The sequence below is a fragment of the Rhodamnia argentea genome, chromosome 11 (assembly GCF_020921035.1).
Source record: "Rhodamnia argentea isolate NSW1041297 chromosome 11, ASM2092103v1, whole genome shotgun sequence".
NCBI classification, from domain to species: domain Eukaryota; kingdom Viridiplantae; phylum Streptophyta; class Magnoliopsida; order Myrtales; family Myrtaceae; genus Rhodamnia; species Rhodamnia argentea.
The window spans coordinates 2,546,737-2,568,831 of NC_063160.1; the positions used below are offsets into that span (position 1 = coordinate 2,546,737).

General features: G+C 39.4%; 2 protein-coding genes and 1 non-coding gene across 4 annotated transcripts; 2 read left to right on the forward strand and 1 right to left on the reverse strand.

Annotated features, from left to right (window-relative positions):
• Positions 1 to 1,391: 1,391 nt before the first annotated feature.
• Positions 1,392 to 1,472, forward strand: TRNAL-AAG. The gene has a single exon. It is a non-coding gene; the product is annotated as a tRNA-Leu (tRNA).
• Positions 1,473 to 1,560: 88 nt separating this feature from the next.
• Positions 1,561 to 5,326, forward strand: LOC115744031. The gene is made up of 11 exons (XM_048272317.1): positions 1,561 to 1,814; positions 2,028 to 2,123; positions 2,325 to 2,399; positions 2,586 to 2,654; positions 3,916 to 3,992; positions 4,129 to 4,217; positions 4,380 to 4,509; positions 4,583 to 4,673; positions 4,755 to 4,820; positions 5,011 to 5,197; positions 5,258 to 5,326. Exons 1-10 carry the CDS (start codon positions 1,599 to 1,601, stop codon positions 5,128 to 5,130), a joined length of 1,029 nt encoding a protein of 342 aa, XP_048128274.1. The 5' UTR covers positions 1,561 to 1,598; the 3' UTR covers positions 5,131 to 5,197; positions 5,258 to 5,326.
• Positions 5,327 to 6,090: 764 nt separating this feature from the next.
• On the reverse strand, positions 6,091 to 20,241 carry LOC115744040 (4-alpha-glucanotransferase, chloroplastic/amyloplastic). 2 transcript variants are annotated; one of them, XM_030679122.2, is made up of 16 exons: positions 19,818 to 20,238; positions 19,306 to 19,368; positions 18,368 to 18,456; positions 18,217 to 18,277; positions 15,193 to 15,271; positions 12,177 to 12,313; positions 11,913 to 12,071; positions 11,755 to 11,831; positions 10,166 to 10,305; positions 10,060 to 10,091; positions 9,908 to 9,982; positions 8,774 to 8,846; positions 8,586 to 8,674; positions 7,679 to 7,723; positions 7,405 to 7,557; positions 6,091 to 6,522 (listed from the first exon to the last, which is right to left on the reverse strand). In XM_030679122.2, the coding sequence occupies exons 1-16, from the start codon at positions 20,172 to 20,174 to the stop codon at positions 6,418 to 6,420; spliced, it is 1,734 nt and encodes a 577-aa protein (XP_030534982.1). In that variant the 5' UTR covers positions 20,175 to 20,238; the 3' UTR covers positions 6,091 to 6,417. The 2 variants fall into 2 exon arrangements, with proteins under 2 accessions (XP_030534982.1, XP_048128364.1); XM_048272407.1 differs by lacking the exons at positions 8,586 to 8,674; positions 8,774 to 8,846 and having other exon boundaries at positions 19,818 to 20,241.
• Positions 20,242 to 22,095: the final 1,854 nt, after the last annotated feature.

Below are 22,095 nucleotides of genomic sequence, written 5' to 3' on the forward strand. Positions count from 1 at the left end.
AGAAAATGATACACTTACAATTTAGCGCACCCATATGAATATTCTAGAAAGTTGTTCACGTTGACGTTGGTCATTCAATGTAGCACGGTCGGCGCCGATATGATCAATGGTATGAACATTTTCATATCATTTATGGATTAAGTTGAACATATACTAAAAATCTAGAGATTAAATGAAACAAATTGAAAGTTTATGGAACTCTTTGCACAATGAGCTAAAGTTCGTAGACAACATCGAACAATTAAAAGTTCAAGCCACATCGCATATTGAGTCAAAATTCCAGAAATATTTGTGTCATTATTCATATTTCTAAACAAAGTCAAATAAACCGTTTTTCGAGGAACTTTCGGAGCTTTTCCCTTGCTTTTTGTTAACATGGTGGATAAAATCTTGTGAAAGTTTGTGTTTTTCTTTGAGGAATAGATGCATTATAAGTCATTAAAACTTTTCATAAAAGTATAATTGTGTTCTAAAACTTTCAAAAGGTACAAGTAAGTCTACTTACTAAATTAGTGCAATTAAGTCATTTCGTTAACTTCTCCAATTTATCTTATAGAAAATACCGATGTGGAAATTTTTCATTGTTTTCTCTCTTCTACATGGCGATGACGTGGCTAAAATATGAAACATAAGATTAAAATGACATCGTTTTGGTCGAAATCTTATTTTTCTGATACACACTATACATAGTTTACATTAAAATAAGCAAACTTAAAAAATAAAGGAAAACTCAGGCGAACCGCCACTCCTCTATCATCCGGAAGGGTTGACTATGGTGGAGGAATCATTGGGCCCCCTCAAATCGGGCAAGGTCATCAACCATCCTCTCAGCATCACCGTCGCTTCCTAGCAATGGTGGGACAGCGGCAAGGGCTGTAAGCACTTGCACATGCTTCCCTTTTAAATTTTTAATATATTTTTTTTGTAGTTTGCATAATTAAATAATTATTATTTTAAAAATCATGTTTGAATCAAAATGACGTCATTTTAGCCATGTCGGCGCAACATAGGATAGAAAAAAAAAAAAAAAAATCACGTCAATATTTTCTATTAGCCAATTGGTCATAAAAAGTGTAGTCGCTAGTGAAAAACGGTTATGTGAGTTGCCATATCATGAAATTTATTCTCAAGCGTCATTTCATTTCTTATATCGCTCGCATATAAGTGAATTACTGCGATTACCATAAAGAATGAGAGTAGTTTTAAAGCGTTTAATTGTTCAATTTTTTGAATTTAGAAGTAAGAAAAAGAAGAGCCAAACAGAAATGGAGGCCCGGAAGTTATGAAAGGTAGATTTGATATAAATTTAATATATGCAAATTGGTTTAAGATATCATCCAACATGCAAATAAGACTTTATAAATTTTTTCTTTAAGCGCCATAGACAATAAGTTGAGATGGCCGAGTTGGTCTAAGGCGCCAGATTAAGGTTCTGGTCCGAAAGGGCGTGGGTTCAAATCCCACTCTCAACAATTACTTGCATTTTTTTATATTTAATATTTTTGTTCATTTACTATTTATTTTCGCACGATCCTCGCGCCAATAATAAAACTGAAAAAACCAATCCTTATCTTCTCAGTTTCCTGAGAGGCCAGACCATGTCCACACCAACTTCCATGGGCATGGCCTCTCTCTCCGACCTCGGTGCCGGTGCTGCGCTCTTCTCTTTCTGCGAGCTGCACCACCACCACCACTGCCGCCCTCATCATCATGTCTTTAACTTCTTCAAGCCCCGCCAACAGCAATGGCGGATCAGCGCTTCCTCTGCTGCTCCTGGAGTCGATCTCGACGCCCTCGAGTCCGCCATTGCTAAGGTAGAGCTGCTTCTATCGAACTCCATCTTCGAATTAGGTCGCGTTTCTTTTCTAATTTACCCGACAGTTTACGTGATTGAATTGGGCCGCCCGACTGCGGCGGACCAAGATTCAGTTGACTCTCAGTACTAATGCATTGTCATTGAGGAATTCATGGTTGTTCTCGGTTCATTCCTGGTTATATGATGCTCAATTGACGAATGTTTGTGACAGAAAGACAGCGACGCGGTTAAGGACGCTCTCAATCAGCTGAGTGAACTCGGTTGGGCCAAGAAGTGGAGTTCTCAGCCCTACGTCTCTCGCCGCACGGTCGGTCTCCATTTCTTCTTCAACTCTTTGCAGAGAAATAAGTTAAAGCTTTTTACTATTGGGAAAGGAAGGATTTGTGATACTTCCTCAAGCATTTTGTGAACATGAGAACTTCATGCTTCATAGAGCCCTAGATGCTTTCATTAGATACATTCATTTGTCTTTTGTTGGAGGGTAACTTTGGCGATGCTTGTCTGGCAGACGTCTCTTCGCGAGCTGACAACTCTCGGCATTAAAAACGCGGAGAATCTCGCCATCCCTAGCGTTAGAAATGATGTAAGTATTGAAGCATCTGTGTTCTTTGTCGAGAGAAAAACTTTTTTTACAATGTGAAGAGTGATTGCTAATTACAACGATTCTTTCGATCTTCATCTTCTTTTTTCCTTTAAAAGATCCGAAAATTCGTTTTTGCTGCTTATTTTATCTTACTTTTTCATAATTTCGGTATCTTCAGTAGTGCAGGCGGCTTTTCTTTTCACAGTGGTGGGGACAACTGGATTCTTGGGTGTTCTTGCCGGCCAGCTTCCTGGGGTAACTTCCATGTCTTCTGTTTGATGTTTTGTTCTTGTCTGTGTCTGTAAATTGCCAAGAAATGATGGACTATAGTATAAGAACTAAAAATAACATGAATTTGTGGGAAACAATTGAATCATATGCTCTACATCAGAAATGAAATTACCAGCCAAGTGGCTGTACCTTGCTGGTTTATGTTCCATTTTGGCTCAGTTAATGAGCAAAGCTGCTCTTAAACTGCTATTATTAGAGTTTTGAGCTTTTGTAGTCTGTATGATCATTATCTATCTGGTGCATCAACCTATAAGAGTATGAATCGTGCCGAGGAATTACTGTGCTTGTTAGTGTTTGTTTATGCACTGGTATACATTGTAAACAGTTACATTGAGTTTATTATGTATGTCATTAGATAGGGGGTGCTCAATAAACCACAATCATTCAATTCTAGTTTCCCTCAAATCTGAGGTTGCGGCATCCAGATCTGAGGTCCATGTCTTGCAACCTCGAAGCAAGGTCATGATCTCCACGGAGATCGACCTGGCCCCAATCAGGCTATGTCCAACCATCAAGCCTCTACTGTGTCAGCCCTATCACTAGGCCATCTTAGTCACCGTTGTGATTGAGGGCCATCTCCTGCCAGGAAGCCTCTGCAGTGTCTTTGTTTGCACCTCCACCGTCTGTATTCTTCACCCTATCCCCACGTTTGTTGCCTCATGGAGATCCCGTGGACGCCCTTGACTTCTCACCACCGCCTTTTTGCCTCCTGCTGATGCTCCTGTTTTCAGCCACTGTTATCGCTCGAGTATGTGTTATGTTAAGACGAGAAAGCAGATTGTGAATTGTGTAAGGTTGTGCCTGGATATTGTGAAAATTTAACTGAGAAAATGTCTTCTAGAGAAAACGAAACATTAGCAGTACTAATGCAGCGTACCATGCAAGCTCGCAAGGATTCATTCCATCTAAGCATTGCATCACACTAGCTATAGGGGGAAAAATAACCCTAATATTTTGAGTAGAACAAGAAGATATCAGATGCAGCTTGGCTTTGTACTTATGCACTTCCTGGTTATGGAGACTTTTGTCATTTGCATTTTGAAGCTATTTAGTCAGCTTCTCATCCCACATAGCTTTTCTCAGATGGGTTTAGCATTTTAAACTTTTAATGCCAACCTTGAATGCTTCTAATATCCGCCATATCATCATTCTCTTGCGAACAATCAGTCACGATGGATAACACGAGGCGAATAACATGCTTTTTGGATTGGATCTCTGTTTCTAGGATTGGGGATTTTTTGTGCCATACTTGATTGGAAGCATCTCTTTGATAGTTTTGGCTGTGGGGAGCACTTCGCCCGGGTAAGAACTGGTATCTACACAAAAGTCTAAGTCATTTCCATCGGTTTGATGCCTGGCACTAGTCTTCACACACACCAGAGAGAGATCCCTTGTTCATGAGTTCTGACTAATCTATGGTTTAATGTTCTGCTTTAAGTCTTCTACAAGCTGCTATTAGCGGCTTTTCATCGGTGTTTCCGGACTATCAGGAGCGGATTACGAGCCACGAAGCAGCGCACTTTTTAGGTAAGTTATAACGTCTCTTTGCAATATGCTCTCTCTTCTTGGATGAGCTCTTGGAGGGGTTAAAACATAGAGAGAATGCCTGAACAAATCAGAATCGGCATATCTCACTGGAATCAATGCTCCTCAAATGAAATTCTTGTGTTTTTTTTGCCTTCTTTTCAGTGGCCTATCTTATTGGCCTTCCGATTTTGGCGTACTCATTGGACATAGGAAAAGAGCATGTGAATCTGATCGATGAAAGGCTGGAGAAGCTCATATACAGTGGTCAGCTCGAGCCGAAGGAACTTGACAGGTCAGATCTCATATTTGCTTAGCTTTGACAAGTCTCTGAAGATTTTGTACCGATGAGGACGTTATCTAGACAGGTTGGCTGTTGTCGCAATGGCTGGATTAGCGGCTGAAGGTCTGAAGTACGACAAAGTGATCGGCCAGTCTGCAGATCTGTTCACTCTCCAGGTTTTAACGTCTTTCTGCATCGCACCAAGCGTTCTTTGGCTGGTCCATTGCAGCAAGTAATTGCGTAGTATTTGTGTGCAGAGATTTATCAATAGGAGCAAGCCACAGCTCAGCAAAGACCAGCAACAGAATCTAACCAGATGGGCAGTAAGTTTTTTGTGTCCTTCAAACTGCATAGATCTCGCCGCCCTCTTAATTTTCCTCGCTCGTGATGGACATGGAGTATCTATGTTTTGGCAGATCGCAATGGACTAGTGAACTGAGAATTAGTACAGAGAAGTGCATTTCAATTCTATGATGCTGCTGAATGCTGATGTTTAAAAAGAAACCAATGCAGGTTTTGTTTGCTGGATCTCTCTTGAAAAACAATGCCGTCTTGCACGAAGCCCTTATGGCGGCGATGTCGAGGAAGGCCTCCGTATTGGAGTGCATCGAGGCGATTGAGCAAGCCGCATGAAGGCGCATATTTGGAGTTATTTAATAGATGATTCACTTTCTGCAACTGAGATAAATTTCCAGCACAGGGTTCAGCTTTTTGGCTCTTAACACATCACTATATATTTATCATCTTGCACAAATTGCAGAGCTTCACAAGTGCTCTCTCAATAGGACACAGATCTCTGATTCTATGAAAAGAGACTTGTGGTTTCACATCTTCCAAACCCATGACAGAGTTGCAACCATCAAATAGGTGATCAAAATGTACTCAAGAAACATTGGTAAATTTCAAGACGAGAATTTTGACCGGTCATTATTTAGCGGGAGCGGGTTAGTAAGTTACCAATGGTTTTGTGAAAGTACCAACAATAATTTGGTTGTTTTGAGTGGAAATTACGCAAAACTTCCCTGAAATAGCGGAAGGGCATTGTATAAATGACCGATCAATAGCAATACTCCCAAAATCCATCTGTCCCATTTGTTCTCAATCAAATTAGGAGATCTTGTGTTGCAGAGTAAGCATCACTAGAAAGTCATCAACAGACAAGTTCTCATTGCAGAGGAAATTACGCAAAACTTCCCTGAAATAGCGGAAGGGCATTGTATAAATGACCGATCAATAGCAATACTCCCAAAATCCATCTGTCCCATTTGTTCTCAATCAAATTAGTAGATCTTGTGTTGCAGAGTAAGCATCACTAGAAAGTCATCAACAGACAAGTTCTCAATGCAGAGGACTGAAGCTGTCAGGATTAATAGGACCATGATAAATCAAAGATAGCTTTTCTCCATAGCAAAAAGTGAACTTAACTGGTAAAAAGTTGGTTTCAATAGGTTGAGCTTTTTATTTTTCACAAGCAAAACATTTGCCTAAAGAAGCAAAACAAAACTGAGAAAGAGCAAATGCAGTCAATGCCATTGTGCTTGAGATGAATGCGTTTTCTGATACTCGCAAGACTGAAAGGGATCAAACCAACCTATCAAACCTTTCGTGCTGGTAGCTCGTAACTCATGAGGACTCTTACGTATACAAACAAACTTATGCATAACTTACTTATGCTATGACCCCAAAATTATACAGCTTAAAATAACAATGTTTACAAAACAGAATGAAACATACGTCCTTAATCATATCAAAGAACAAGAGTCCCCCGTTGCAATCTTTCCATGGCTCTTTATCATTCGCAGTGGATTCAAATTAGACGCAGAGATTCTCTATACCTCCAGTGTACCAAATATTTTTATGTAGGCCAATTATTGAGTGTTCTTGCGTAAGATTGCGGGGGCCAAAACTCTGAACTTTCCCCTACAGCCGCCCATACAGTGAAAGCATGCCCTTTAGCTTCATGGCTTCTTTATCCAAGCTCTCAAAGCTCATAGAACTTGGTAGTCTCCAAGACCAATTTCCAAGCTGCATGTGGTGAAAAGGAAAACACAGGAGAAGAATTAAGCACTTGATTATTCCCAAGTGGATTAGTCATTTCATCAGCAGTTAGACTCGAGGAAATCCCAACACTGACAAGCAAGAAGGTCCATTCCCCTACTTTCAATTGGTCATATACACATATCGAAGTGGAAAACTCAAAGCATGCAGAAAATGTGGGTTGTTAATCCTTTATCCTATGTAAGCATTGCTCTGCTCCCTAGGGCCTTGAGCTTGGGCCAGGCTCATCTAAAAGTATAGGGTCAGTCATCAAATGGCCCCCCACTCCAGAGAACTTCGCCCGAGCCATCAAGAAAATAAATTACAATCCAAAAATATTTCAATAGTTTCGGCCAGCTAGTTGCCAAATCGAACCAACTCAATTTTTCATTAGTATAACTGTCAAAGCTCCTTACCCTCCTCTGTACATGAAAATATTAGTCCAGATTGGCTAATCGTGTCAAGCAGACGCTGATGATCAAGTTCCCATTCTAATGAACCACATGAGACATCTAGACAAATCTCAGCATCCCACTCAGTTTATAATCTAAAATCTAACATCAGGAAAAGGCTGAAAAAAATAACAGAAACTAGAGGGCGTGAAGTGTAGGTTATCTTCAATCCTTAGGGTTCACAGTATAGAGTCTTAAAACCAATAGGGCTATAAGTACAAGTTTTGAAACAAGAGGCACAAAGTGCAACGAGTAATGAAAAAGTTGGTTAGGTTTTGTTATTTCCCCAAAAAGCAAATATCAGAAAATGACTCACTGGGGCTGCAAGAAAGAAACTAGTTTTGCTATCAAAAGATATCTTGGCCAGCCAAGTGAGTATCATCTTCTTGATAAATAACACTATACAATTATGAATTACCACAGTTGCAGGCGTATTCATCCTTGCAGAACTTCCTAGACAAAGAATATCTTGCATTGGTATGATTGCAGTTCTTGCAACAGAAGAAAGAACAGCCTGAACCAATATCCATCGCATGTCATTCACTCCATCAGTTGCAAGATATTTAACAACCTGAAAAGTGTAGCCAATGAGAAGGGAAGAAACCAAAACAAACTGTATTGATCCTAGAAGCTTCTTGCGACAGGAATACTAAAAGTTAACAAGGGCACTCCTTCAAAAGGCAATGACTTACATTGGACTTCTCATCATGGTTCAAATTCTCCCACCAACTCTGTATCTATATCCAGAAGCCGAGATTAGTTGCCATTTACAATGTAATAGTATTGCAAAGAGGAATTAGGGCATGGAAAAACAAAAAATCAACTGGTACTGAAACTCATTTACATATACCGAGATATCTAACACAATTAGAGAGCAATCGTTGTTTCGTTCCCAGTAACATACAATGAACCAGACAAAAGCCACATTTCACATATAGCATCTTTAGCCAATCAAAACAAAGTTGGAATGAAAATATGTGCTCTCTCTCACACTCTCTCTCAAATCAGTAAAGGTCAAACATTCTGTACTTTTTCTTTCCTTAACTTGGGCCATACACGTGTGTGTGTGGGTGTGTGGCTGTGGGGTGGGGGTAACCATCATCCAGCCTAATCTCTGGTCTCAAATGATAGGATCATTCTTAAACTTGACAGGATATAGTGTGACAGATTATCAGACACAAAATTGGAGAAATCGTCCATACACCACAGCCCCCAACCTCAAAACACACAACCCCCCTACCAAAACGAAAACCCCCAATCCCCAAGTTGTTAAAGAATCCCATATTGTTAGGCAATGGAGTTTCAACTCCCTCCCCAACGAGGTTAAGCCATTAGGTTGGTCAGGTTTCGCTCAGTTTATTGTGCCTATGTGGCTCCCCATTTATCATTCTAATTGTTGTTCCTAGTCCAATTTGCACGAGAGTAGGTATTTAAATATCCAACGTTCATTGTCTGTGGGATTATAATGGGTCTTACATACAAGTAGTCTCTCCCCAGGCTCCAGCTACAAGCTTAAACTTTTCGATTGGATATCCTAATAATATTGATCTGACCCACTATAGCCCATAAAGAAACGTGTATTTCATAAAGCATGTCTACCGTGTCATTATCATGAGTCCCAGTATACACAACTTGGTTGCTCTCATGGTTATGAGGCAAGTGAGGATTGTCAGCATCACCTCCAAAAGCTGTACAAGAGAATGGAAGGACCTTAGGTGTCCACTTATGATAGAGATCATCATTTGCAGGCAAAGAACCGCAAAGTCGATAGGATTAGGGTTCCTTACCAAACTGCAGCACAGCCATTCCAGGAGCGCCAATGGACTTTCTTAGCTTAACTACATCCTCCGTGATAACGCCCTGCAATAGCATAATCTTTTCAGGAAGTTGAAGCAATTTAACTGAGATTTGCACAAATTTCTTGGACAATAGATGACTTTATTAACAGTTACATGGATTATATCCCTTAAAGCATATGAGAACCAATTTACACGACAGTGATTGACTAACAGAAGACTATATGCGTGGGAAAATTAGTAGCAGTTGCGACGGCTGCTCCAGCTTACCTCTGCTATTAAGTGAATTAAATTCATGCCGACTCCTCTCTTGTTTCTTTATTTTTTCCTTTTCTGGTTAGAAACTTTCTTCAAACTACCTATGAGCATGAATTGGCTATGCACGAATGGCCCATAGAGCCCAAAGGACAATTTTTAAACTCACTAGAAACCATTAGTCCCATTGAATGATGATTATGCGTGATGATTCCATCTTATGTGTGCCTAATTCAATCTGGTGGTGCAGCTCTTGTTACTCCGGAAATGCTACCACTATGCAGCCAATCAAAATTTCCCCAAAGAGTCAAACCTCAAATCCTCAACGGTGCACTAAGCTATCTCAAACATCACCAACTGATCTTAAGTGGTGCTAAGCCCTGCCGATGTACTACCATCTGGAATTATTCAGCATTTCCATGCTAACCATCTTAAGTTAATGACGACAACAAAGCTATGATAGCAGGGTCAACAACACGCCAACTCTTATGAGCAAATGCAGATCGGAGATGTAATTACGTTAAGTGCAGATCAAATGCATAAGATAATGAGATAATCAAGCTCTAGGACTGAAAAAGTCGACACATTGAGATATAAACATGTAAATCCCACAGAGGGCTGAGTCTAAAAACCCGGAACAAGACATCAATGAGAAAACAAAGAAACTGAATGACATCACAACCCATCAGCTGACCACCAAGCATCGATATCAAACTCCACACCTAAGAAGGGTTCATCCTGGAATGGCTGTCAATGGTTTGTAAGTCTCATATAGGAGTTAACCATATTCTGACTAGACATATAAAAGGTAATTACAGGCTAGTATGATAAATAATTTCATGAGTACTCTAACAGTGAAAGAAGACGTACCAAATCTTCCGCTATTATGTTAATCTTTCCAAGAGCTTTGGAGATGGCATCAAACAAAGGTTTTCCAGGTCCCACCTACTGCCATCAAGTGAAGAAGTAAAGTGGACATGTATCAAAAAGAGAACATAAGAAAATTCACTTTTAAAACTAACCTTCCATCGGCCAACCATCGCAACTTTTGCCTCTGTTAGGTAAGAGTACAAGATTAGATGAAACAAAACAATAGATGTTATATTTCATTAATCTATGATTACTCACCTGCAGGAACAGCCCAAAACCCAGCAAATCCTCTAAAATGGTCTATCCTGAATTCATCGTATAGACTCTGAGCTCTTCGCAACCTCCGTATCCACCATGAGAATCCTTCATTTTCCATCGCTTTCCAGTCATACAGAGGGCTTAAACTCAGGCACACAGCCAGTTAGTGTACGAGTACATAGCATACAAATGACAACATGTAGTGCATATAGGTGAGGCAAAGCATGTTGGCAACAAAGATGCACGATTATAGAAAAATATCACACAGCTAGCCTTGCAACTTGAATTTCTAAGCATGTATCTAAATTCCATGCAGTTCAGCTAAACTACTGTCCTGCAAAACTAGTAGTGACTTCATAAGAGTCCAAAATATATGTCCTCGCCTTTATAAAACTATCCTGTTCAAAATCAAATGCAAGTTTCTACTTCTTAGCCAATATCAATAGCACAATTGCAGCTAACAGAAACTTCCAGAAACAAATAGTTAATATCACGAGTGGACATGTAAAGTTTGAAAAAGAAACAAGATAGCTTATTTAGAAGCAACGGCATACATAAGTTCTTAGCAGTCCAGATGGTTTGAGACAGTACAATGTCATCTTGCACTGATTTAATTATGTGACGACCCTAAAGAAATTGCCGTCTCATCATTCACTAAAGGAGTTGATCATCGATGAGACACCAATTGAGAAATATGTCGTGGAGATATAATCGCTTCAAGCAGATATTCAGATAGCCTCCTCTGTGATGGTCAGATAACTAGACATCCCTAATTAGCAAGAAAGAAGCAACCTCTCGTATCCTAGAGAATATAAGAGCACTAATTGCCTCCTTATGCAGGTGGCTGTTCATTTTCCGCTGGTCGACTGGTTGAAGGTTCTTTTTTTGCTGCTGTTCTGTTTGTTTTCAGCGATAACTGAAAGGAAACATTAAGCAAAATGAGATGGGCTGATAAGACAAGTCAATACTTCTAGAATCCTCTGACTTTGATTACTTTTTTCAGCCAATTACATTCATTTCAAGAGTAAGAATCCAGGCACTGGCAGACCTAGCGGGGGTAGTGGTCGCCCCCATTACCCCACCTCCACCCCTAGGTACATTGTTATTTATATGACAATTTTATGTACTAATATTTTAATGAAATTTTCTGTCTCGACCCCCAACCCCCAATTCTTGATGCGCCACTTGCCTAGCGTTGGACGTTTTTCCTTATCACCTTGTCACTTCATTTGCCACAATTCGTCTCTGATAACCAATTTTTGAATATTTCTCATTCATCCTTCGGTTGATAACTTACCATAACGAAATTGTTAGCTTCGAATTAACATAGAGGAGATTGACAATTGGTCAAAAATCTGAAGGTAATTATTTCACATTACTTCCATCAAAGAAGCGTAAAGGACATGAAAATAAAATACGCAGCAGCATCTATCTACAACAGGTTATACACCTTCTCTTATGCACTTAATGTCCTATAGAGGAATCAATTGATATGCTGCAACACCAAGTCAATCTAATTTCAACAAGAGGCAAAAATAACAAGCAATCATCTGCTAATTGTGCTCGACTTTATATTCCTTCACACACACCTGTTCCACAGTTGACCAGTCTCACTGAAAGCATCAGGCGGAACACCACTAACCAACAATGGGAAACCTTTCCTATTCTGCGATATAAAATATCAATAGCTATTAATTGCCAATGGTCCCTGTAGAAGTACTAGTCAGAGCCGAAAATAATGTCCCACCAGTAAAAATTGTTTTTTATTTGCCCAAACATCTGCACTATGATAATCAACATAAATTGGCATGTCTCCCATGATTCTGATGTCCTTCGTGTGAGCATACTCACGAATTTTCTGCCACTGCCTTTGGAACAGAAACTGTTGTGCAACAAATACATCTATCTGGGCCAGTGAAAGAAGAAAAAGTAATATCAGTGGCCCCTAATATCATGGAAGAGATGCTCTACAACACAAAGCAAATGCAATTTCTGAGTTCAATAGACTTACAAAATCTTTTTTGCTCTGGTAAGTTTCTTCCAGTGCAGCAAGGTGGCGATTTTTTAATGGTTCAGGCCACTCATACCAGCTGAATGTGTCCAAAGTGTCATCAATAGCGGCAAAATAAGCTGCCTCTTCAAGCCAACCTGCAGGACAGAAGGGATTTACTGAGCTCTCTAAAGTTTGTATGTATAAGCTAGATCTAAGTGAAAATAGTAAAATAGAGATCAAGAAAATCGCTATCAATTGGAAGAGAGAAATAACATAAGTGAAATGGGAAAATTAAAAAAGAGCAAATAGAGCAACATGAGGACAACAGATAAAAATCAGCGATGAAGGAAGAAAATGGAAGCACCTAAAGTTGTATATCAATATTTCAAGGAACTTATGCAAATGCTATCGGTTGAATCTCAAATTATGCAGGTGGTCTGGTACACAAATCTGTAATCTGCTAAACAAACTGAAGTTATTTTCTTTGCCCATGCACAATTTTGAAAGATCATTTTCCTCGAAAGATACCTTTCTGTCTTAAATAGCAAGTTTTTATCAGTTTCTTTGACAAGTCAGGTGAAACTTTTACCAATTAAATCTATCGTTAATTGGGGCCCGTATACGAGGAGTGGAGAGTCTTTCAATCAGCTACCTATTCATAATGATTGCACATCTAACAGTTCAGTCCCAGCACAGAATGAGAAGCAATCTAATGGTGGACTGAATTTTTAAGTTACCTTTCATTAAGCATCATGATAAATTGTGACTGGAAAAGAATTTAGGACCTTTGAGTGACAGAAAATTCCATAGAGAATGCTGGACATTCTATATATATTAAAAAGATTGGGTGGGAAATAGTAAGGGGGTAACGTGGCCACTTCAAGGAATTTCACAAAATTTCTTCTCTTTTTACTTAGAATTTTGGAGGTGGTAAATTAGTGTGGACCATGGGTGCTAATATTTAGATTTAATATTTTCAATCTTTTGGTAATCATCAAGCTTTGTATTCAATCATTTTACCTTTATGCTTGACCATGATTAATTACGAATGCCAATGAGCAAGTAGATAAATTTTTTAGTATGTAAACATACAATTGTTACCTCTATTGAGAGTAAAAATAAAAGAACATACCAAAATCTGGGGAATAATAAGCTCATTAATGTTTCTTTCCTCATATGATGACCCATATGAATGCATAGTGCAAAATTTGTCACTTATCCACTCAGTCCTCAATGCTCAAATATTCCACTTAAGCACAACATAATTAGTAGTAAATTACAAATGTTGCCTTGCTTATTGCAGTTCTCAATTTTTGATTGTAAGATTAATGGGTATTACAAATTTGAACATCCATGAAATAAATACATTTACACAAGTGTAATATACAATAATTGCAATCTTTGAATATCTCCTGAAAATCTTCCAATTTTTCCTTTTCGTGAATAAGAGCAACTATTTTTCGTTTTGCTGGAGACTTACCTGAAGTTAAAATTTCATAAAACTTCAATTTAGACTATGCAGTTGAAACATGGTCTAACTAAATGTTTCTGTCTTGATTTTTTTCCCCGCGATTAAAAAAGAAGAAGATTTTCTCCATTGCTTCCCACAAAGCAGAATTAAAGCAATGTGGTTGTGCTACTTATACAAAACACTTTCCACTTCCATATGCGCTTAGAAAAAGTTTATTAATAATTTCTCATTAAGAGCATCAAATTAACTATAATGTGGATTTTTCCTTACAAGTTTGACTTATATGCGTTTCTTTATGTGGCCAACTTTTTTAGGTCTACTCATTGGGAAATTACTCAAATGGTCAATGTGATCTCTGAACTTTAGCCCAATATGCAATGTCATCCTTGGACTTTTAATTTGTTCAATGTGGCTATTCAAGATAGTCCCTAGACTATATGAAAATTTTCACCGTCGGCCCTAAACTTGAATCATTGGAAGGACTACTGTGAATATTTTTATATATTTCAGGGACTAGATTGAACATCTACCAAAAGTTTAAGGACCATGTTAAACAAATTAAAAATCTAGAAATGACATTTCACATTGGGTTAAAGTTCGGGGACCACATTGAACAAATTAAAAAAGTTCAAAGACAACATCACACATTGGGCCAAAATTCAAGGACTATTTGTGTCATTTTCCCAATCTACTATTAACTAAGTTGCCATAAAATTTATGACATAGTGAATACTTCACATGAAACAAATTTTTAGACAAAAGATAAGTATCGATATGTAAACACCAACCAGTCCCATGTGTCTGCATGAGTTAGATTCTAGTTAAAACATAAACCAGTTGAAGCCTGGTTGCTGTTTGGGTTTGGAAAGTTCTCATCTTTTCATAATTTGACTGGGTTAACAGGACTTCTCTCCCCAATGCAGTCAGGCCCCCGGCCTCCACCCACTCTCTTAAACCCAACCCCCTAGTAAGCATGGCTGTTAAACCATGCAATTCTTCCAAGTACTAATTCCATCTCTCTGAAGAACAGCATTAATTAATTTTTTGCTATGTTCTCTCTGAAGTGCAAAGCCCAAAGTTGGTCCCTATTTCCGATTTTGGCCCAACATTTCAAGCTTAGCATGAAAAGGTAGGATATCTGACTAAGTTTTATAGGTCAAGCACAAGTTGAACATCAGGACAGATTTTGACGCCTTTTTCATCATTTACCTAATTTCCGATGTCCTTTATCAGGAAATCCTTTATCCTGTAACAATGGATTAAGAGTAGAGTATGACTTGACGTATCTTTCATCTTAAAAGGAAGAGCATCCCAGCAAACAAAATGTCAAACAACCTGTATTTACGGTGGTCAATAATACATCAAACTTTCGTATTGTTTTGCATGGCGCAATATAGGAATTCACGAAAATGGTGAGAAAATGCATTAAAGTATACAGTCACTCGACAATCTCCTGACTGGGAAAGGAGTAAACAAAATTATAAAAAATGTACACAGAGAAGAGCATGCCAAAGTCAATGACACAGTATTCAGCTCTGACATAAGCATTAAAATCAATCTCACGTGATATATCAGGGTCTTTACAGAAGTCTTCAAACTGACTCTTGAGGTCTCCTTCACTCCGTAGGAGCCTTTCTGCAGCCTAAGGATAAAACGACAATTAATTTAACTTGAAAATCCAGCGCAAAGTCAATACATTATATATATTGCCTGCCGGAGTATTTAGTATTTAAGAAACCAAAGTTCAAGAATCATATAGTAATTGAGGATAAAGAGTTCCCTTTACAGGTAAAAGAATCAACAATTGACACCAAGGGGGTGAAAACCCATATATAAAACGAACTAAAAAAATTAAAGCCATACACAAAAAAGCTCTCAAAACAGAAAGGGAGCTTTTACAGGACAAATGATCAACTATATTAACTAAGAAATTTTCATCCATGTGCAAGTTTCCACTTTACCAAAAGTGTAAACTTTCATGCCAATTTTCATTATAAGGAGAATGGAGAAATGGAGGTCCCTCTCGATCATAAGCTATTTTGTTACGCTCCTACCAAATCACAAAAAAACAGAGGAATTTCCTTCTTGTCTTGTTGCACCGTAAGTGAATGGCCAGCCAAGTCCATACTTCTTGCTCAATTGAAACTCCAACAACCCCAAATAACCCAGTGCAAGCACAGAAAGTTTTCCAAACCACTCTCATCCAAGAACAATGAAGGAGGAGATGCCGCACCGGCAGGGTCTCTGCATCCTTTCCTAGAGGAAACACCTATGTATCAATACTTCGTCTCTTGTTGTAGGTTGTTTAAAGTACGGACTCTTCACTAAGTTGCTTCCCAGGAAATAAAATAAAAAAAAGCTCTTCTCAGAACCCTCACTTTCCAAATTGCTTTCCAAGGAAAATCCACTCTACCACCTAACAACCTTGATATCTAGCAACTCGTAGTAAGACTCAGAAAACATTCCCTCTCTTCCATTGATCCACACCAAAGCATCCTCATAGGCAGTATAAATCTTCATACTATACAAAACATAAAAAAGACAAGCAAAAGCTTTGAACTCCCAATCTCAGGCTTGCTTCGAAACTCGATATTCCAAATGGTCATACTATCATTTGAATGTAACAATCCAATACCAACGCCTCCTTGGTCCTGGCGATGTTTGGGAACTAATCTTTCAACGCTGTGTCCCGACACGAAACGTCAGACCAAAACTGTACCCGATTTCCTTTACCTACTATAAGGGATGTAAGAAGAAGGAACTCACTCCAATCCTCTCTAAGCATCCTTCATACACCGGTGCTGTGAGAAGCTCCCCCAAACTTAGTGATCCAAACTGCCTTTTCAAGAGCAAAATTTGCAGCCACTACATTATGCCAAAGATTTTCATTTTCGACAGGAAACTGCTGAAGGCATTTGCTGAGAAGAGCCTAGTCGGATAACAAGAGGGACTTAATGGCTACTACACTGCAGCAAAAAGGTTGCTTGATTGCTTTCCCATTCAGCAAATGCAACTTGCAAACCTCCTTGGTCTCAACCCACAAAAAAATATTTGAATGGCTTCCAACCATTTAGCTACCAAGAGGGATGAGAAAAGGAGATGTGAAAAAAGGGATGATGATACAAATGGTCCTTAAACTTTGATCTACTGCGCAATGTGGTTCTTAAACTTTTAATTTGACTAGTATAGTGCATGAACTTTAGCCCAATGTGCAATGTAGTCCTTGAATTTTTAATTACAAATATGTTCCCTGAATATTTGGAATATGTTCAACTTAGTCCTTCCATTAATTCAAGTTCGGGGACGACTTTGAACATTTTCTTATGGTTCAAGGACTATGTTGAACATATTTCAAAAGTTCGAGGATCACATTGAACAGTTTAAAAGTTTGGGGATTACATTGCACATTAGGCTAAAGTTCATGGACCATATTGATCGAATTAAAAGTTCGGAGATCACATTGCACATTGGACCAAAATTCAGGGACCATTTGTGTCATTTCCCCTGTGAAATAAATAGGCAGTTCGGATAGAGTGCTTTCAATAAGAGTATACCCCCACTTTGGACAGGGAAGATCTTTTCCCACCGGACAATCTCTTCTCAAATTTCTCAAAACAGGCTCCAACATACGTTGTTCTCAAAACTAGTGCTCAAAGGGAGACCAAATTAGGAACCTAGCCGACAATCCACAACCAAAGATGACAAAGTATGGTTCATTCCTTCACCTTGTCAAATATATTGGCTTTAACTCAGATTGATGTTAAGCCCAGAAACCACAACAAAACCCAAGAGTACACTCCTCTAATAAAGTAACTGCTGAACATCACATTCACAGACAATGATAGTATCTTCTGCAAGATGTTCATTTCCATCCTATGACTGTCCACTTTAAAGCCAGAAAACCAACTCAACTTAGACACTTTCCGCTGCATTTTGCTAAGTACCTCCATTGCCAGGATAAACATCTAGGGGGATAAATGGTCACCGCCTCTATGACCCCAAGAAGACTTAAAAGAACCGGTTGAACAATCGTTAACTAGAACAGAAAAGCATAGGGTTGAAAACACGGTCTCCCCAAGCGCATCTTTGTCAAAACAAACAAAAGGCAATCCCGCAAAACATGGCCATAAGCCTTCGCCTTTTGAAGCTTGCAAAAAACACCTTTCTTCTTTGCCTTATGCTAGCAATCGACTAGTTCATTCGCAACCAAAGGCTGCATCTAGAATTTGTCTCCTTCAAAATGAGGATTTGAGGACCCACCACATTACTGATGACGCATTTTAATCTCGTTGTGAGCCCCTAAGAAAGAATTTTATTAAACTGCTCACTAAACTAATAGGGTGGACATCCATGAAGTTAAGCGCACTGCCTCTCTTAGGAATAAGGGCGACAAAAGTAGCATTTAAACTACATAATGATGGGCGAAAAGTCCTATTGACTGACACATATCATGATTGTGCATGCATATAAGAGAAATTGGGCGAAACATGAGCAAAGATATAAAGTTACACTATACCCAGATATTGTTAAAAGTGATGCAAGTTAACAGGTGTATAAGAGATGGCTCTAAATGTTTTACCTAATTACCTTTGCTATCAAAGGATCCTTCAACTCAGCAACAATTGAATAGTTCACGCTGTCAGTGTTGCTGCAAATAGGTAACAATTCGTAAGCAAGACACCTACAACCACAAGGTTCTCAATATGTTTGCTCCTTACACCAACATATAGTTTCTTACATTGCATCTGGAAGCTCATCCTTCACTAGCAAACCATCTTTTACAAGCTCCTCTAGAGATATCAGGAGTGTGTTCCCACAATTAGCATCCTGTCAACCACAATGGAACTGTCCTTAGATGGTATCCAGAGGACTGCATGCCTGGTGGGGATCAATCCAGTTTTTATAAGGATGTAGTCTTGTCGGTGTAAGTTTTCAAATTCCACTATGACAAAAGCTAATCATGCAAACTGAAAGATCTGAGGCCGATCATCATTCACACAATATGACATGTCCATTGCTGACTGCTAGTGGCATAAACTCTATCTCAGAAAGGCCAATCAAAAGCAATGCAAATACCCACGTTAACAGCATTATTTATCCACATCATTCCACCACAGAGAAAAAAGGATAAACTAGTAGGAGTCCATATAAAAGGGTCTCTTTATGGCCTCTCACTAGCAATCTGCAATGATCACAAGAAGGAAAAAAAAAAAGACTGCCTGAATTTCATCAATTGTTCATATCTTCTTAAGCGTTTCAAAATCTTCATATGAATATGGTACAACTTTACTCCTGCAGCCCATTATAAAAATCTCTACCCTGAATTTTCTCTATAAAAAACATTACGATACTGACAGATATAACTTAGATGATGCCTCCAACATCTCAACTTCAAATATCGGCAACAATTGAAAAAGGAAAAAAGAAAAAACATTGAGCCAAAGTAATTACTAATAGGCAAAAAGCAATAACTTTTAGTTATTTATCACAGATTAGTGCTGTCCAAAATCACCCCAGGCAATGCTGAAGAAACTGGAGAGCCAGTCAAGACAATGAAAGTCTGTAAGGTTGAAGGAATGCCCTATTTTTGCGTAACTTCTCATATAAGTTATTCAAACAATGAAAAGAAAGAAATCACACGACTGACAAAGCAATAGCGAAAGGAAGTTATGTCACCTGGCCAGAATAAGGAGACCCCCCATCATAAGGTTTCCTTGCAGGGGGGACGAGAGGGAGAACCTGAAAAGGGAAAAGGGAAAAGGAAACGAACTATTGGGATTTAACAGTAATAGAATATTTCAAACAACAGCTCTGATTGAAAAATTCGACGTGATCACTCCTGAAAGACATAGAAGAGAGTAAAAACATAGTAAAGACTGTAAGAGCACATGGAAACTTACATCTAGCATATGCCCCCGGTCAATTCTAGCAGAGAAAACCAAATGCAGTCACAAAGCAAGTTAATTCTAATGATCACACCAACCTAGGATTGCCAAAGTTTGCTTCTTTTGGTCAGAGGATTGCCAAAGTCGAAAACGTGGAATTATGACGTGAATTCCTCAATTTACTTGATTTACTAAAATGAAATTGACAAACAACATGCAATATTTCTTCAGAGCGGACAAAGAAACAGAAAGAAACTTCATCCTGCGGGAAAAAAAAAAGCGGGAAGCTTGCTTCACACCAACCTGCCAAACGGAGCAACCGGAGGCGTGAAGCCAGTCCAGAAAGCGGAACGCCTCCTCGCCGAGGTCTCCAATCCCGTACGGCCCCGGGAACGACGTCGGGTGGAGGAGGACGCCGGCGCGTCTCCGCTCGCTCGGGTCGACCTCGGGGAACCACTCGCCGTAGTCGGCCGGCAAGTCCTCGCCGACGGCCACTCCGGCGACGGCGCCCTTGGCGGAGAGGGCCCGGAGAGCCCGGCTCCAGGCCGGCGGCCTCGGGTTGCAGGTGAAGGTCGGTGGGGCTGTGCATTTGGAGGGAGATGCGGGGCAGCCGCGTAGTTTGGGAGCGAGAGAGGAGGAGAGAGAGGTGGAGATCGCCATGAGAGTAGAACTGGGAGTGGAGAGTCTGGAGACTGGTGGAAGCACTGGAAGGAAGAAGAGGAGAAGCGGGAGTGTGGCGGACCGGACCGGACCGGACCGGACCGGGGAAGCACGTTAAGAACCGCGGGTCCGCCGGTCGGGCCAAGATGGATCGTTTGCGAATTTCTCTCCAACGTGGGCATGTCCTCTCAAGTTGAAATTACAAAAATGGAACAATAACACTAATTGTCCATATATTTTACCTCAATATGCAATGTAATACTTAAATTTTTAATTTATTCAATTTAATCACTAAACTCCCTAAATTATATAAAGATATTCAATATTATCCTTGACATCGAATTAGTGAAATGATAATATCGGACATTTTAATATTGTTTATGGATTAAATTGAACATGTACAAAAAAGTTCAGAGATTGCATTGAACAAATTTAAAGTTTGAGGAAGGCATTCTACATTGGAATACAATTCATATGCCATTTTGTGTCATTTTCCCTACAAAAATCTATCTTCAACTTCTCAATTTTTCTATCGTAAATTTCAAATCGAATCTTTCGTTAACGCGTAATTCATGCAATTGCCATTTTATTTTCCAAATTATCTCCGCACTTAAAAAAAAATATCCAACATCCAGTCACACTCTCTCTCCCCCGTCCAAGAAAGTCCTGCTGAGTCCGACACATCCACAACGTCTCTTTCTCTCTGCCGCGCAGATTTGAGGTCGGCGACGGCCGCCACCCAGCTCGAGGCGAAAGGGTAACATTTTCTATCATCTGTTTTCAAATATTCATCTATGCACCCTCCCTTTTTTTATTAGACACCACGTCTTAAATGATGTTATCGTGTTTAATGTTCAATTAATGCAATGCTATGTTTGTCTCGCAAGAAATCAATGGTTTGAAAAATGTTCTTTTTTTTTTAAGTGGTCACTTGTATCACTTGAAATAATTAACCAACGGAAAATATTTTCGTCGTCTAAACATTTTTACGGACAATAAAAATTATTTTTCGTCGATTCATGCGATTATTTTTGGACAATTTCTTTCAAATTATTCGTTTTCAGTGCAACAAACACTGCAATTTTTGCGAATTTGACACGAGGTTTATACGAGCATTTTTGTTTAATACTAAGGGGGCGGAGCACAAGCCTTAGTTACTCGACGCCCTCAGAGCTCGAGTCTTTCTTTCATTATGTACGGGGCATGTTTACGCGGTACGGAGATGAGGAGACAAATCCTGAGTATTCCAAAAGGTAATTAAAATCCTTAAGGACGGAGCATAAAGTCTCGACGCTTTTGGAGCTCGACTTGTTCATAACATCTCTTATGAGATGGAATAAGAAAAATCATAAAAAAAAAAAAAAAAAGTCCTAAACCTATTATAAAGTCCACTTCGCCAACCTCGGGTAAAGCTCACCCTCGCTTGCCCACTAGCAAGGCAAGCCTCGCCGTTGCCGGGCAAGGTCGGCCTCGCGTAACCATGACGAGGCGCACCCTCGCCGGTGGCGAGCTTCGTTTGAGGCCGGCGAGAAACCTTGCCAACCGCCGCCTCTGGCCGGAGGAAGAAGAAGAGGAGGAAAGAAAAAGGAAAGAACAAAATCAAAATTAAATATTAAAATATTATTTCGTCGGACGGCTGACGTCTTTTTTCAGCGTTAGAAAGTCAATTGGTTAAATGGATTGAATTGACGCGATTGCAAAAGATTCAGCACTGAATCGAAAAAAAAAATTATGATTAAATTGACACAATTACAATAAATTTAGTATTTTTTTGGTAATTTTTTCCGGAAGAACATAAGCTCGGATCTTGATGCTCTCGAAACTCAGTTTCCTAATACTACACGGGGCACGTGGGTACCCCAAAGTGTCCTAAATGCATCTGTCGCTACTCCATGGGACATGGAAACATTGGAAAGTATCT